General features: G+C 37.2%; 1 protein-coding gene across 1 annotated transcript; it reads right to left on the reverse strand.

Moving 5' to 3' along the window:
* Window positions 1-527: 527 nt before the first annotated feature.
* On the reverse strand, window positions 528-16,319 carry LOC105475155 (UTP15 small subunit processome component). The gene is made up of 13 exons (XM_011730186.3): window positions 16,154-16,319; window positions 14,665-14,837; window positions 13,773-13,865; window positions 13,496-13,680; window positions 12,424-12,602; window positions 11,377-11,502; window positions 9,604-9,739; window positions 5,471-5,555; window positions 4,499-4,648; window positions 3,652-3,753; window positions 3,352-3,485; window positions 3,127-3,185; window positions 528-2,648 (listed from the first exon to the last, which is right to left on the reverse strand). The coding sequence occupies exons 2-13, from the start codon at window positions 14,752-14,754 to the stop codon at window positions 2,431-2,433; spliced, it is 1,557 nt and encodes a 518-aa protein (XP_011728488.2). The 5' UTR covers window positions 14,755-14,837; window positions 16,154-16,319; the 3' UTR covers window positions 528-2,430.
* Between the last annotated feature and the right edge of the window lies 1 nt (window position 16,320).

Here is a 16,320-nt window from a genome sequence, read left to right on the forward strand (position 1 = left end):
GGCTGAGGTGGGAGAATGGCTTCAGCCTAGGAGACAGAAGCTGCAGTGAGCTATGATCACACCACTACACTCTAGCCTGGACAACAGAACAAGACCTTGTCTCTAAAAAAACAAAACAAACAAACAAACAAAAAAGTATTCCTGAATGTAAGTATTAATGGCTATGGGAATTGCTTCCTAACCTGTTTGAAAATGTGTAACTGTTCCATATTTTGAGACCTACAGCACTCAGTGAAGCTTTGTTAAAAGGAATGAGTAGTTTAGGCCTCAGCAGGCAAGCCACTGCACAGTGCTAGGATGAAGAGCTCACATTCAGGGACTTAAGAGTGAATCAACTACTTTTGTTAATTCAATGTTAAATGAGAATAATATCAACCTTCAATGGTTGTGTTGAGAATCAAATGAAATGACATATGGGAAAACCTTTGTTACATGTTACAAAATTGATGGCAACTACAGCTTTAGGTAGAATTTCAACTTCTAATTTTTACTACTATGCAAATTATCAGAATATTTATGATGTTAACTTTTTAAAAAGGTTTTTAAATAGAAACTTTATTTAAATAAATGAACCCTTCTCAACCCCAAAACCCAGCTTCTGATCTTGACGAACATCTTAATTACTCAGGGAAACACACTGCTAGTTCCCTTACAAGCCAGTGTGCTGTGTGATTGCTGAAACCAACTCATGAAAAGGAAACTGGCCCTATTTCCAAGCATACCCGTATGAGAACATATTAAGTATATTCACTTTATATTAATTTAAACGTTGTTAGTCTAAATGTTAAATTAACTTAATATGTTAAACTTAATATGTTTATTTTTTACTTAAATAAGTAAAAATTACTTATTTTTACATAAAAGTACAATTACTTGCTGGAACACATTAAACATTTTTTCCAGAAAAAAAAAAAAAAACCCTGAATTTGCAGAACTAAAATTATGAGAGGAGATTCGCATTACAAAATCTTCCTCTATGGGTTCTTCTAGCTCAAGACATTTTTCTTACTGATTTTTAACTACTTGAGTTGGGGTAAGAATTAGAGAAAGGTCAGAGAGGTAGCAACTGTGAAATCAGTGTACTAGGAGTTACTAGCCAACAATTATCTATCAAAAATGGATACATCAAAAAGCCAAGAAAATAAGAATCTCTTTATAAAAAAATAATATTTACAGGCTGGACAAAGTGGCTCACACCTGTAATCCCAGCACTTTGGGAGGCTGAGGCGGGTAGATCACTTGAGGTCAGGAGTTTGAGACCAGCCTGGCCAGTAAGGTGAAACCCCGTCTCTACTAAAAGTATAAAAATTAGCCAGGCCTGGTGGCACACACTTGTAATCCCAGCTACTCAGGAGGCTGAGGCAGGAGACTTGCTTGAACCCAGGAGGGCAGAGGTTGCAGCGAGCTGAGATTGCATCACTGCACTCCAGCCTGGGCGACAGAGTGAGACCCTGTCTTTAAAAAAAAAAAAAAAAACTTCTAAAAATAATTATTTACATTAAACTTCAAAAACAACTATTTTTCAAAGCAAACTGCTCTGGATTGGGGTTCTGAAACACAATATGATTGTGAATAATGGGGGGGGAATCTAAATACAAATCAGAGAAAATAGTTTTCAGAGGATTAGGTAGCTAGCTATAAGATTAGCTGGAAACATATGAAGAATAGTCTGAAAGGCTATTGTAAGAAAAACGACAAATTCTATCATTCCTCTGACCTGAAACAAGGTGAAAACTTGGTATAAAGGCTGCATGAAGAGAAGAAAAAAAAAGTAGTCCAATAAGGTCTATCTGTAGAGCTTTCACTCACACTCTGATTACAAACCTAGCTAGTGTCAGTTCTTCAGAGCCTTACTTGCCACACTTGGAACCGATGCAGGCCCATTACCAGCTGAAGCAGGGCATGTGATCTAAGACAAGTGTAAATATAAAGGAGAAAGGAAGCAAGCTAAGCAAGGGCCTAGAAATCCCAAAGGCACTGACCAAAGTGAAGAAAGAGGCTTTTTGTTGTTGCCATTTGTTTTTGTTGTTGTTTTCCAGAAGTAACACAAGGCTTTGTTCCTTTAGCAGGATTCCCCGTTGGACCCTCTCCAGAGAGGATTCAAATTTGAATTCCCATCTGAATACCAACCCGAATGTTGATACAGAACACTCCTGTACTAAAATTAATATCCATCCCAGATAAACCTACTCTGTGACCAAGACAATTGAGATCTTCTAGGTGAAGATGCTATGATTCAAAATATTACATGGAAAACCATGTCTTACTTAAAACAGGTACTTGTTTTCCGGCCATAATTATTCCAGTCTCTTCCATGGAACTGCTTCTGCAAATAGTTTTTTTAATGTATCAAAGACAGTCTCTTTCCGACATTTAATACATCAAATCTATTCCAACTTCAGAGTTTCTGTATGTCTTATTTAGCAGACACTATGATTCTATCTTCTTATTCTCTGGAAATCCATCAGATGTATGTTCCAACACAGAAGTGCCTTCCTTCCTTCTCATGGTGGCAAAAAGCATATCCATCATCCCCAAGGTTTCTAATAATTCTCTTTGGTAATCAATCTCTTTTTCTACAAGTCCTTGAAGTAGCAAAAACTTTTTATCAACTACAGGGGACTGACCAATTACAGGCAGATATATATCTAAAAAGAGAGAAAGGAAACACATTAACTAGCAATATCTTTCTATATATTAAGTGAAAAGCCAAAGTTTTCAAAAGTATAAAAATATTAACCATAAGAACACTGAAAATCTGTACTTACTTTATAATTAATTTATGATTTATAGAAAGTATAACAATCCCTGAGTAAATTTATTTCACAAAATAATAATTACAGAAAGTATAGAAGTCTTGACTTACTTTCATTTTCCCATCTGAAAAATTGTCGTCATTATAGATGTCTATAAAAAGTTTTTTTATAATAACCCTAGCAAAGTCACGCCACTATAAACATTTTACTACCTTTTAAACTGCATTGCCTTGTTATTTTCTCCATGAAAATCCATATTGAGATTTGATAAAAGCAAGATATTTTGATCTACTTGATTTCCAAATTTGATTATTTGACATCTCTACTTTTGCAAGCATGTTAGGATTTTCAAGTTTTAACGACCACTTACCAATAATTATTTCAGCAGCATTGATTAAAACAGGGGCAAATCTTGGCTGAGAAAGATGCCTACAAAGTAAAAATTCAGTTTAGTGAAACTTGTAAACTTAAAAATAAAATCCTTAAAGCAGATTTAGTTGTTTCATCAGTTCTCTATAAAGATCAAACTAAATGTCTTTTATTTGGTGATAAAGGATTTCAGATGCAAAATGTGTTTCACAGACATAAAACATACCTTATCAAAAAATTAAGAACATGACTGATTTCCTTCTCATCCCGACCTGCAAGTGCATTTGCAAGGACTCCTCTTCGATTTAACTCCTTTATGATGGACACCGTAATCTCGGGTGTCTTTATTGTACAAGTGGGCTAGAAAAATTGTCAAAGTCAACATGAGCAGACAAAACAGCACAAAAAACATCACTGTCTTGCACTACATTATCAAGTTTGAATAGGTATTTATCTTCACAGTTCCAAGTCATGGTAATATGCAGGGTAAATAATAACATGACTTTAAAAAAAAATGCTCACTCACATCAAGAACTCTGTCGAGTGCCTTAGAGATCCGAAAATGTTTCAGATCCCTGTCGTACAATTCTAGGTGTTTCTTTGCTGGCCTGTTAATCAAAATGTCATCCTGCAACGAAAAGCACATTTATAAAGAAGAAAAATCAGTATCTGTATAAAGATACACTTAATATAAACTTTTCCATAATGAAGTGGTATCTCTGAACTATGCCACAAATAATGTTCATATGCCCATAATGTAGATTAAATAAAAATGAATCCTGCTAATCAGAGTCAGAAAAAAAAAATGGAGTAACTTGCTACATCAACATGTTCTTACTTTGTTAGAATTTTAACTTACAACATGCAACACTGCCTTAATTCTAGGTAAAAATTCCTCATTTCAGTTCTCTTTATGTGGCAGGCAGTGTAATACAATAGAAAGAGAAACAAAACAACAATCAGAGATAATGAGATCTAGTCTCAACAACTCTGGATACCAGTAATGAAATCCTTAATCAATCACAAATTCTTTGTCTCTCAATCTTCTCAGGTGCCAAACAGGAACATGATTGGTTCTACTACTTCTTGGGATTTAGATCAAATCAGGTAGTATGTGAAAGACAGTATTTTGAATGAAGTAAAGCATTATAACATTATGTTATGATGCAGACTATTACAAAAAGTAGTCCTTGTTCCCCATTACTCATCAATAATGTCCCCAATCTAGCAATCCAGAAATAATTCTGATGTAGAGAAATGCAAAATAAAGTTAAAGTGCCATGTGAACTACACTTTCCCGTAATGTGCAGGGACGAAGCTGGTTACTCTAAAAAATTTCACCCTTTAAACAAAAATGAGAAATGCACAAATACCCGTTGCTTCATGTAATTTTTTCCTTTAATAAAGGTTCGATATGCAGGCCTTCTTCTTCTGGGAAGTGATTCCTTCTTTGCTTCAGATTTCCGATGTTTAACACTCAGTATTCCATTAGTCATTCCTACAACTATTGTCTCATCTTCATGCTAATAACAATTAGAAAAATAAGTTAGTCTATTCTTAACTCATAATTTATAGTACTTTTACTTCAAAACACATTTATAATGTGTTTGCTGCTTGTCCATACATTCACCAACAGTTCCATTCAGACACACATAGTCTGCCTAACAATGATTGGTGTAAGACGTTAAAGTAAAATCATTTTTTCCTTAGGATACAAGTACATTGACAGAACTTATACTTGTAAAATATCACCGGCAAAGTTTGTATAATAATACAAAGTTAACGGCATCAAGGATTACACAGTAGCATGACTTTTACGATCTTGCCCCTCAAAAATATTTTTAATAAGCTTTTCCTCTCCCAAATCAGCTTTCTGTATAATATAGTCAAATGCCTTCCTGCCCAAATGTGGCTTCTCATAAAACTTGACAGTATACATTTCAGAAAGAGCAGTAACAAAGAAAAGGAGAGATTTCATTTTGTTGTCCCCTTCCCCCTCAATCTTTTTTTCTGCTCAGAGAGCTAATCTGCCTTTCTAGTGTACTATAATACTCTTGAATTAAATGAGTTGAAGAGAGATTTACCAGCTTCCCAGGACCTGCGTTTAGTGTTAACAATGCCTAGAGCACTGTACTTAGTTTGAAGTTATGCAGTGAGTGGGACCTAAACCAAAATTCATGCTAAGTTATTAGGACAAGTTACATATTCCAGTAATTGTCTTAACTCAAATATCTAACGTGGTAAGAAAAGTTACTCAAATCCAAAAATAAAGCCCAAAATTCCATTTTAGTTTCATTTAACAGGCAGGGTTAGTGACAGACTTAAAAACAGGTAAAGGTACTTACTGCAAGGGCAAGACTCAAAATCGAAGCTGCATAATCAAAGCTGTGGACTACTTTGTAGGAAGTTGTGCTGTACACTTTCACCTTCCTAATAAAAAGAAAAGCTTTCTCAAAAATCACCTTGAAAATGAGTATAAAATGCAAATTTCTATTTTCTGAAAACTCAAAATACAAACATTAAAATCTATACAACAGTGAAGAAAAACAAAGATTAGTAATGTTAGTTACAAACTAATTCATCACTGAATCCCTTAAAAAATGAGCTGCAGGCAGGGCACGGTGGCTCACACCTGTAATCCAAGCACTTTGGGAGGCCAAGGTGGGTGAATCAACTGAGGTCAGGAGTTTGAGACCAGCCTGACCAACATAGTGAAACCCCACCTCTATTAAAAATACAAAATTAGCGAGGCATGGTGGCACATGCTTGTAATCCCAGCTACTTGGGAGGCTGAGGCTGGAGAATTGCTTGAACCTGGGACGTGGAGGTTGCAGTGAGCCGAGATTGCACCACTGCACTCCAGCCTGGGCAACAAGAGCGAAACTCTGTCTAAAAAAAAAAAGGGCTGTATACCAGCTCTAACTATAACATCTGTATAAAGACTTTGACTAGCCATTTATAAAAAAAATAGAAGGGCCGAGTGTGGTGGCTCAGGCCTGTAATCCCAGCACTTTGGAGGCCAAGGTGGGCAGATCCCTTGAGGCCAGGAGTTCAAGACTAGCCTGGCCAACATGGCATAACCCGATGTCTACCAAAAATAATAAAAACTAGCCAGGTGTGGTGACACATGCCTGTAATCCCACCTACTCAGGAGGCTGAGGTATGAGAATTGCTTGAACCTTGGAGGCAGAGGTTGCAGTGAGCCAAAATCATGCCACTGCCCTTCAGCCTGGGTCACAGAGTAAGACTCTGTCTCAAAAATTTTTTAAGAAAACAAAACAAAACAGAACAAAAAAAAAACGACAGGATAGACCATGAGCCACTGTCATCTGAAGATCAAACTTGGGAGTAAAGAAAAGGTATCAGCCGGGCACAGTGGCTCACACCTGTAGTAATCCCAGCACTTTTGGAGGCTGAGGCAGGTGGATCACCTGAGGTTGGGAGTTAGACAGCAGCCTAACCAATATAGAGAAACCCTGTCTCTACTGAAAATACAAAATCAGCCGGGCATGGCGGCACACGCCTGTAATACCAGCTACTCAGGAGGCTGAAGCAGGAGAATCGCATGAACCCAGGAGGCAGAAGTTGCGGTGAGCCAAGACCGCGCCATTGTACTCCAGCCTGAGCAACAAGAGTGAAACTCCGTCTTTAAAAAAATAAAAGAAAAAGTATCAATGAAAGCACATCAGAAAGCCTAGTGTGATGGCTCACACCTGTAATCCCAGCACTTTGGGAGGCCAAGGTCAGCAGATTGCTTGAGCCCAGGAGTTCAAGACCAGCCTGGGCAACATGATGAAACCCCATCTCTACAAAAAATAAATCAAAAAAAAAAAGAAAGAAAGAAAGAAAGCACACATATGAAGCCAAAGATCAGGGCTTCTCAACCTCAGAATTACTGTCATTTTGGGGCACAGAATTCTTTTTTGTAAGGGCTGTTCTGTGCATTGTAGGATGTTTAGCAGCCTTCCTGGCCTCTATCCCCTATATGGCAAGTACCACGAGTTGTGATTAAAAAAAAATACTTTCTCAAGATATTGTCAAACATTCCTTGAGGAACAAAAATCAATCTTGGTTGAAACCACCACAAATAGAGCCAATTTACACTTAGCTTTTAGGAACATACCTAAGAATCAAGTCCCAAATTGCCTAGTAACATGATTTCAGTAACATGTGTAAATACTTGCCATGTATTTACACAAAAAATTCCTTTGTATTAAAAATATTTTCTAGCTTTTAAAATATATACATTCAATCCTTATGGCAGGTTCCACATCTGCAGATTCAACCAACCATGGATTAAAAATATCCATAAATACATAAATAAAATAATACAGAATTTTAAAATACAGTGTAACAACTATTTACATAGCATTTGCATTGTATTAGGTATTACAAATAAGCTAGAGATGATTTAAAGTATACAGTGGATCTGTGTAGGTTATACGCAAATATGCCATTTTAAATAAGGGACTTGGGCATCCACAACCAATTCCCCTCAGTTACCAAGGGGTGACTGTATACTTTTTAATTAACATGCTGAAAACTAAAGTTTTTCATAACAGCAGAAAAAAATGAAAATATGGAAATAAAATAATTAAAAATAGATCGTGTAAGCCAGTCACGGTAGCTCACGCCAGTAATCCTAGTACTTTGGGAGGCCGAGGCAGGAGGATCTGTCAACTCAGGAGTTTTGAGACCAGCCTGGGCAACATGGCAAAACTCCATCTCAACAAAAATACAAAAATGAGTCAGGTACAGTGGCATATGCTTGTCGTTCCAGCTACTCAGGAGGCTGAGGTGAGGGGATCGCTTGAAGCCGGGAGGTGGAGGTTATAGTCAGCCAAGATCATACCACTGCCCTCCAGCCTGGGCAACACAGCAAAACCCTGTCTCAAAAAAAAATACTAATAATAAATCATGTAAATCCTAGAACTGTGCCATACTTCTAGCCACACGTGGCTACTGACCACTTGAAATGTGGCTAGTGAAAATGAGAAACTAAATTTTTTATTTTACCTAATTTTAATTTAAAAACTGAGACAGTAATTTTTACAAAATATTAACGTTCTTTTTTTTTTTAGAGACAGGGTATCGCTGTCACCCAGGCTAGAGTACAGTGGTACTATCACAACTCACTGCAACTTCAAACTCCTGAGCTCAAGTGCTTCTCCTGCCTCAGCCTCCCTAGTAGCTATGATTAAAGGTGTGTACTACTGTGGCCAGCTAATTTTTAAAATTTTTTGTAGAGATGGGGTCTCACTATATTGCCCAGGCTGGTCTCAAACTCCTGCCCTCAAGTGATCCTCCCACCTTGGCCTCCCAAAGCACTGGGATTACAGGTATAAGTCACTGCACTCAACCTAAAATATGATTATTGTATCACAGTGCACATGTTTAGATGCTTAATTTATTTCTAGTATCTTAACAATTTTGACATAGATTACATGCTGAAATTAAATTTTATATGTAACATATATTTTATTTTTACATTAGATATTAGGCTAAACAAAATGTGCTATCTAACTTTTAGGCCAGGCACAGTGGCTCATGCCTGTAATCCCAGCACTTTGGGAGGCCAAGGTGGGTGGATCATGTGAGGTCAGGAGTTCGAGACCAGCCTGGCCATTATGGCAAAACTCCACCTCTACTAAAAATACAAAAACTAGCCAGGCAGGGTGGGAGGCGTCTATAATCCTAGCCAATCAGAAAGCTGAGGCAGAATCGCTTGAATCCAGGTGGTGGAGGTTGCAGTGAGCTGAGATCACACCACTGCATTCTAGCCTGGGCAACTGAGTGAGACTCCATCTCAAAAAAAAAAAAAAAAAAAAAAAAAAATTATCTATATTTTAAAAAACTTTTTAGGTCCGGCACAGTGGTTCACGCCTGTAATCCCAGCACTTTGGGAGGGCGACATGGGCAGATCACAAGAGGCCAGAAGTTCAAGACCAGTCTGGGCAATATGGCAAAACCCCATCTCTATGAAAAATACAAAAATTAGCCAGGTGTGGTGTTGCACACCTGTAATCCCAGCTACTCAGGAAGGTCACAAGAATCAATTGAACCTGGGAAGCAGAGGTTGCAGTAAGCCCAGATTGTACCACTGCACACCAGCCTGGGCGACAGAACAAGACTCTGTCTCCAAAAAAAAAGAAAAAAGAAAAAAGAAAACCTCAAAATATATGAATGTACAATAATGGTTTTAAAATATGGTTCATAGAATAACATTATTTAAAAGGTTATCATTCAAATGGTTCAATAATGTTGTTTAAGTATATAAGTTAAAACAAATTGTGTCAAAAGAGAAAATAAGTAGCTATGTGTAAACAAAAGGTCAAAACTATTTTCAACTCAACAGGTTTTTATCTCCTGGAAATCATTATCAGAATACTTATCACAAATATTGCTGAAATAACTCATTTCCTCAAACAGTAAACATCTGTACACTAATAATAATATACAAAAAAATTAAAATGCCAACCTATCCAGTGAGCCAGAGAGTAACCTCTGTCCAGAGCTGCTTAGACATAAACATGTCACGGTTTTGTGATGATTTTTCAAAGATACGAGCAATTGTCCTCCTTTTAACATATCCCAGACTTTAACATAACGACCTCCTATAAAAAGAAATCATCATTAGTTGGATATTCTGCCAACAGATTCAACATATTAAAGAACTGAAAAGCATTCTTCCCTGGACACTCCACAAAGCATGCAGGCTGAGTGAGGGAGTCCAGGCCAGGCTGCCTGGTAAAATCCTGGCTCCACCACTTCCTGGGTTATTGGTAATAACAGTTCCTACCTCACAGAACTGTTATGACAAATAATATTTGTGAAGCATACAGAAATTCCAGCAAAATAAATGTATAACTGAAAGAGTTCATTTTAAGAAAATTGTAATAAAATCATTTTTTAAAAGAAATTCTATATAGCGGTGGGAGTGAATAATGTAGATTTGCAGCAAAATATCAAGCAGAAAAGTCTAATATGGAAAAACAGAAAAAGGGATGGAAGGGGAGACCGAAATCGTGACTGGGGAACAGGAGTTGGAACCCAACTCACAGTTCCCACCTCTCCACTCCTATGTGGCACCTCACAAGAGGGATCACAGTTGAAATCACTGATCTAGTTCAACCCTCTCATTTTCAAGGTCTAGAGACCTTAAGGGATTGCCCAAGGTCACAATTAGCTAGTGACACACAGTGGAGATTAGCATTCTATTCTCCCTGTTCAACTTGATATTTTTTCCATTTGTCAGAATAACAGCAAGAAAAGTAGAAATATCTGACTGAGTCTTAGAGTCTTGCTATGTTGCCCAGGCTGGTCTCAAACTCCTGGACTCAAGCTATCCACCTGCTTCGGCCTCCCAAAGTGCTAGGATTACAGGCATGAGCGACCACGCCCCACCTCAACTTATTTTTAAATCAAATAGCTACTGGGGAAAAGAATATAAAACAGAGTAATTTCTAGCCAAATTTTAGAATTAAAAAAAAAAAAAAGGATGCACACACAGCAACATAGCAACACATATGTTGTCAAGTGTACGTACTACCAATACATTCTTCTAATATGAACACATTTTACTTTATTTATAAATGAAAAAAACCAATTTACTTCTTCCATTGTAATTATGAAAATGCAATATGTGCAAAATGAGAAAAACATCTCAGTCCCAACTTGTTGAAAAATGTACCAAGGCCCCTTTTGAGGTCACATTATCTCCTTTCTCTAGTACTAGCAGCTATCCGCTGGGTAGGGGCATTTCAATCAAGAGAGGCACAGAAAAAGAGACAAGCCTACAAGATCTCAAATAACTGATTTTCAAAAGCTGCTGCAGATCTGTTAGGTAGGAGTAAAAGGAGTATGAGCTAAATTTCTGGGGTTAAATAAGATGGCACAGGGCTAAATATATAAGGTAGGCTCTCGAGTTCTGTGATTTCAGATCACTTACCACTTTGCCTTGGAAAAATCAGTTAAAACTTTCATTTCATTAGCTGTAAAACAGGGAAAAAGCTAACTACCTTGTAGCATCGTCTAGGGCATTAGAGTTAATATGTATATAACAGCACAATGCCTGGCTCACATTAGGTACACAATAAATGATAACTGCTTGCCAGTCCTACCTATCAACTGTTTGAACAAAAACTTAGATATGCAATTCAAGTGCACACTGATAAATTATAAAGAGCAACTGATTTTAAACAAATGTGATTCAAAACCAACAATATTGGTGAAAGCTATTTTTAAGAAGTACCTGCTGACACCAGAAGACCTCCAGAGGGGAAAAGCAGGACACTCTCCACTGGCTGCCCATGCTCAACAGAGAGAACACTCGTATTCGTTCGTGCATCAAACATCTTCACAGTATGATCATATGATCCTAAAATGTCAATTTTTGTATTTTTAGTTTGACTGTTTAAAACAACAAAAACTGTATGTATCCAGGTACAAATTTTAAAAGGAAAAAAAGTTTAGATGGAATTTTAAAAAGACATACATGTATATTCATGAAGATACAGGACCTCCAAACCCTCTACTACTGATCGTGCCTGAAGAAGCACTACACAATACTATACAAAATCTAACTTGCTCTGATCTTAAAATATTCCTTTCTTTGGACTACTGTCACTACTAAATCATCTGGAAATCTTTGTAAAGGCACCCACAAAGGCTAAACTGCACTGTCTTTGTTTCTTGGCTGCTTGAGGCAGGGAACTATCCATTACAGTTCTGAGAGTCTATTATGTTTTCAAGACAGCCTAATTTTTCCAAACACATTTGGAAGACATGAACAATCAACAAAAGAAGAATAAGAAAATAAAAAACAATTGGAAGCCAGGCACGGTGGCTCACACTTGTAATCCCAGCCCTCTGGGAGGAAACTGATGCAGGTTGATCACTTGAGCCCAGGAGTTTGAGATCAGCCTGGGTGACATGGCGAAACCCTGTCTCTACAAAAAAAAAAAAAAAATACACAAAGTAGCTGCACGTGGTGGTGGGCACCTGTAGTCCCAGCTACTTGGGAGGCTTAGGTGGGAGGATCACTTGAGCCTGGGGGTAGCAGATGCAGTGAGCTGTGATCACATCACTGCACTCCAGCCTGGGCAACAGAGTGAGACCCTGTCTCAAAATAAATACAAACATACATACATAAAAATTAATTTAAAAATTGGAGAATTAATCAGAAACATATTTCTTCATAAAAAAAATTTTAAATCCCTCCATCCCAAGAGTCCCTTAGCAACATTAAAGTACATCCCCATGAGATTATTTGCTTCAGGAGGGAATAGAGTTCACCAACCTGTTATAAAGAGATCCGGATTAAGTTTGCTAGCACATCCACACCTCACATAATCAGAATGTTCTTTAAATGTCAAAATTTCTTTGGAGTTTGGAATATCCCATAATTTAACTGTATAATCATCAGCTCCAGAGACCACATGATATTTGTCAGCTGTAAAATCTACTGTATGCACTGCTCTGAAAGATTGAAGATCAGTACATTAGAAAGCAAGAAAATTATTTTTCTGGTACCTTCTAACATAAAATGTTCCTTTTTCTCAGATTTAAAAAAAAAAGCAGCTGAGTTTCAGGGAGTCTTCATAGAGGGAAATCATGAAAGAAAGAGAAAACTTACAAGTGTTTGCCCCCAAGCCAATTAAGAAATGTAAATACTCCTATATTGTAAAGTTTAAAAAAATATATTAAAGAATAGCCTTAAAATTATACTTTCTAAAATGTTAACAATTCCATTTAGCTGCTGAATATGGGCGCAAAGGCAGTTCAATTTTTAAAATTTCAAAAAGTTCTTTAAAAAACTCTAAAAAGATTTACCACTAAATAGAATCATGTTACATAAATTTCTGTATTTTATCAAGTTTCAGCAAGGACATTGGTAATCCTGAAAATGAAGTTATAATATAAAATTGTGATGGCCACTTAATTTATCAAGGGGCAAAATACTATAAATCCAAGAAGAAAATCCACCTTCCAACTTGACTTCAACATGAGAGCTTCCAAGACAGTACAGGCCGATAGAGCTCTCATTACTAGCTGTAAGGTTGTCTTTAGATCAGTAATTCATCACCTCAACTGGGCCACAGACCCCACTAAAGTTAACCAAAAGCTACAGAATAGCTCCCTAGATAAACGTATATTTCCTAAAATATCACATACAATTCTAGGGAATTCATAAGCCCCATGAAACTGGACCACGGAACCGAAGTTAAGCACTCTTAGAACAATCAGGAAATATAGTACACACAGGCAAATAATCTTCATAAAACTGCTCTATGTTTTTCATCAAAGCCCAGAGAAAAAAAGAGCTTACAACAAAATAAAACCAGAACACATAAAAACCAACTGTCTCTTACTTTGTATGGCCTTCAAACTGCCTGAGGGGAGCCCTCCCACTTATATCAAAAAGTTGAACTCCACCGTCTTCACTGCCAGCCACAAGCAATCTACCATCTTGTCGAAAAGTAGCACAGTAGGCTGTGTCTTTAAATCGAGAAAAGGTTTTTATAGGTTCTTGGGAGTATCGGCCATAAATGTGAATCTACAAGAGGAAAGACAGTATTTCACCAGATGACTCAAGATCAGTAGTAAACTACACAAAAGAAAAATAAAGAAATTCAATATTATACTTACTCTTGAGGAAGCTGTGACAGCATAATTATATGGAGGCTGAGGAGAAAAGTCTACTTTTGAAACTGCACCAAATTCCTTAATCTGAACAGGGGTCTTAATAAAAAATAATAGCATGTTAACAGAGTTACCGCTGGTAAGACCTATCTAAGCATTACATAATTTCTTACAGACCATTTCTCTTTGTTCTTAGTAACATTTCTTAGGTTGTATTTAACATAAAATTACAAAGAAAGCAAAAAAGGTCCATATCTCATCACCCAGACTATTCTTGTTGCCACTGAAATAAATGTATGGTTAGAAAGCCACACTCCACTCTGTCTCTTCAGCTATTGAGTTTACTGTGATTTCTACCAGGAAAAAAAAAAAAAAAAAGTTATCATGTCTATGCCAGCATATAATAACCATGTACTTTTAAAATAACACAAAGATAATCATACCATGCAGGCTGTTCCACACCTTGCTTCTTTTCACTTAGTAACACATATTAGCTATCATAGGAGCAACAGACTTACCATCCATTTTAAGGACACACTGTAATTTACTATACCAGTCCACTACTAACAGACATAGGTTTTTCAAGATTTCTACTATTACAAGCAATACTTCATTAAACATCTTTACATACATGAGATTCAAATTTTAAAATTTAATTCATTTGGCATTGATTGATCATCTATCGTGTGCTAGGTATTTGTATGGTTACTCTGATTAAGCAGTATGGACTTTTACATAAAATTCCAAGAAAAAATAGATATCAAATTATCTGCCCAAACTATAAGCTGCTGATAGTTTTTAGTTAACAATTCTCTGTTAGAGCATCCAGAGTATAACATATGCTAGAGAAACTGGCATAAACACAAATCCCTCCTCCCTCATTATCTCCCACACTCACCTTATAGTTGTTCCAGTACAGTGTATCTTGCGTGATTTTTTCACCAAGTATAGGATATGTCTGAATAGCTACAGGCTTATAACCAGCCATAATTCCATATAATTGCACTATTGTCCAAGGGTCACTATTTTGGAATTGGTATTAGAAATAATTGCAGTGACTCTGTCGTAATTCTGAAAAAGAAAATATTTTATATACATATTATAAACTTGTACATATAGTTGATTTCCACTTTGCTTTCTTTAAAAGGTCTGTGTGGAAGTATATAGAGACCAATAAGCCATGTAATTGTAACCCAGAAAAGGCAATCTATAGGAAACAGGAATAATTAAAGTAAGGGCTATCATATCGCACCATCTATTCAGCTGTACACAAAGGTTCTTACACCTAGCCAACCGTTTTACAACACTTGGGAATAAATCTAGCACAGCCTTACAGTAGCCAAATCAAAAAGGATCATGCTGGCTTTGAGTGTCCATTTTTTGGCAACAGGAAACATTAAGGTGAAACTGCAAATACAAGTTTCCTGAATCCAAGTTTTGGATGACATTTAATCCATAACAATTACAGTTACGGACTTGATTTCCTGAAAGCCTAAAAATGCTAATAATTAAGAAACACAAAGCTTCTAATGTAGAAGCTTAAAATTAAACTTACTTTAAAAGGTTTAAACTGTAGGAACGAAAACTGTAATAAAGCAATCCTGAAATTAAATTCAACACTAAAGTGGTAGAATAGGATAAAACTTTTAAATAACATGCAATCGAGCCAAAACATCTTTCCAGAACGATTCAATTGCAAAAGAGATTCAGTTATCAGGTAAATGATTCCAGAGGTGGTACTCATCATCTATTCCAAGAAGCCTGAAAACTTTACATCAGTAACACCACAACAAATAGGTATAACATATATTTAAAAGGTGCTTTAATGAAATACAACGACCAATGATTAACAGGGGAACACTCTTCTGTTCATTCAAGTACCTACCAACGTGCAGGACACTGTTCTAGGCACTGGGGATATAATGGTGAATGAAATAAAGACATGGTCTGTGCCCTCGCTTACTCCAGTATACTCCATTTTGGCTGGTGACTGGCACCAGATATTAACATAGACTCAGCCTTTCCGTGTCCTTCTTCCTCACTCCCTACATCCAAATAGTTAACAAGATCTGCTGATTTTATCTCCCAAATCTTTTAAAACTCCATTACGTTCACTTCACCTGAGGGAACCTCGTAAGCAAAGACAAAGATGGAAATGTGTCCATTGCCTTGGAGAGTTGCTGATTACTCCGGGAACTAACAACGGTGGACAGGAGAGGATGCAATCGCAGAGAAGAATCTAGGTCGAAGCTTAACTGAGGGGAACTTGAGCCGGTTAAAGAATTTAGCCACTCTACTATACAGCCTGGGAAGCCCCAAGAGCATGCCAGATAACACAGAAAGGCCGGGTGTGTGGGCTTCCCTCAATGGGAGCCGCCTTCACCTACCTCCACCGAGCCCCAAAGGGTCCGACGAGACACCTCGACCCAAGGACAATTAATCGGACTGGGCCAGCTCCCTATCCCCTGGACAGTTCAGCAGCACTGGCGTAAAAATCACGTGGACCCCCAAGGAGCCGGCGACACACACAGCGAACCTAACGTCGCGCGAAAAT

The sequence above is a fragment of the Macaca nemestrina genome, chromosome 6, assembly GCF_043159975.1.
Source record: "Macaca nemestrina isolate mMacNem1 chromosome 6, mMacNem.hap1, whole genome shotgun sequence".
In the NCBI taxonomy this organism is placed as follows: domain Eukaryota; kingdom Metazoa; phylum Chordata; class Mammalia; order Primates; family Cercopithecidae; genus Macaca; species Macaca nemestrina.

Excerpts from the sequence above, each read along its gene's own strand:
- LOC105475155 (XM_011730186.3), bottom strand. The coding sequence starts at position 14,754 with ATGGCTGGTTATAAGCCTGTAGCTATTCAGACATATCCTATACTTGGT. Across the intron at positions 13,681-13,772 it reads CTGTCACAGCTTCCTCAAGA|ATTCACATTTATGGCCGATA; the intron begins GTAAGTATAATA and ends TTCCTCTTGTAG. Across the intron at positions 11,503-12,423 it reads TCCGGATCTCTTTATAACAG|GATCATATGATCATACTGTG; the intron begins GTTGGTGAACTC and ends TTGACATTTTAG.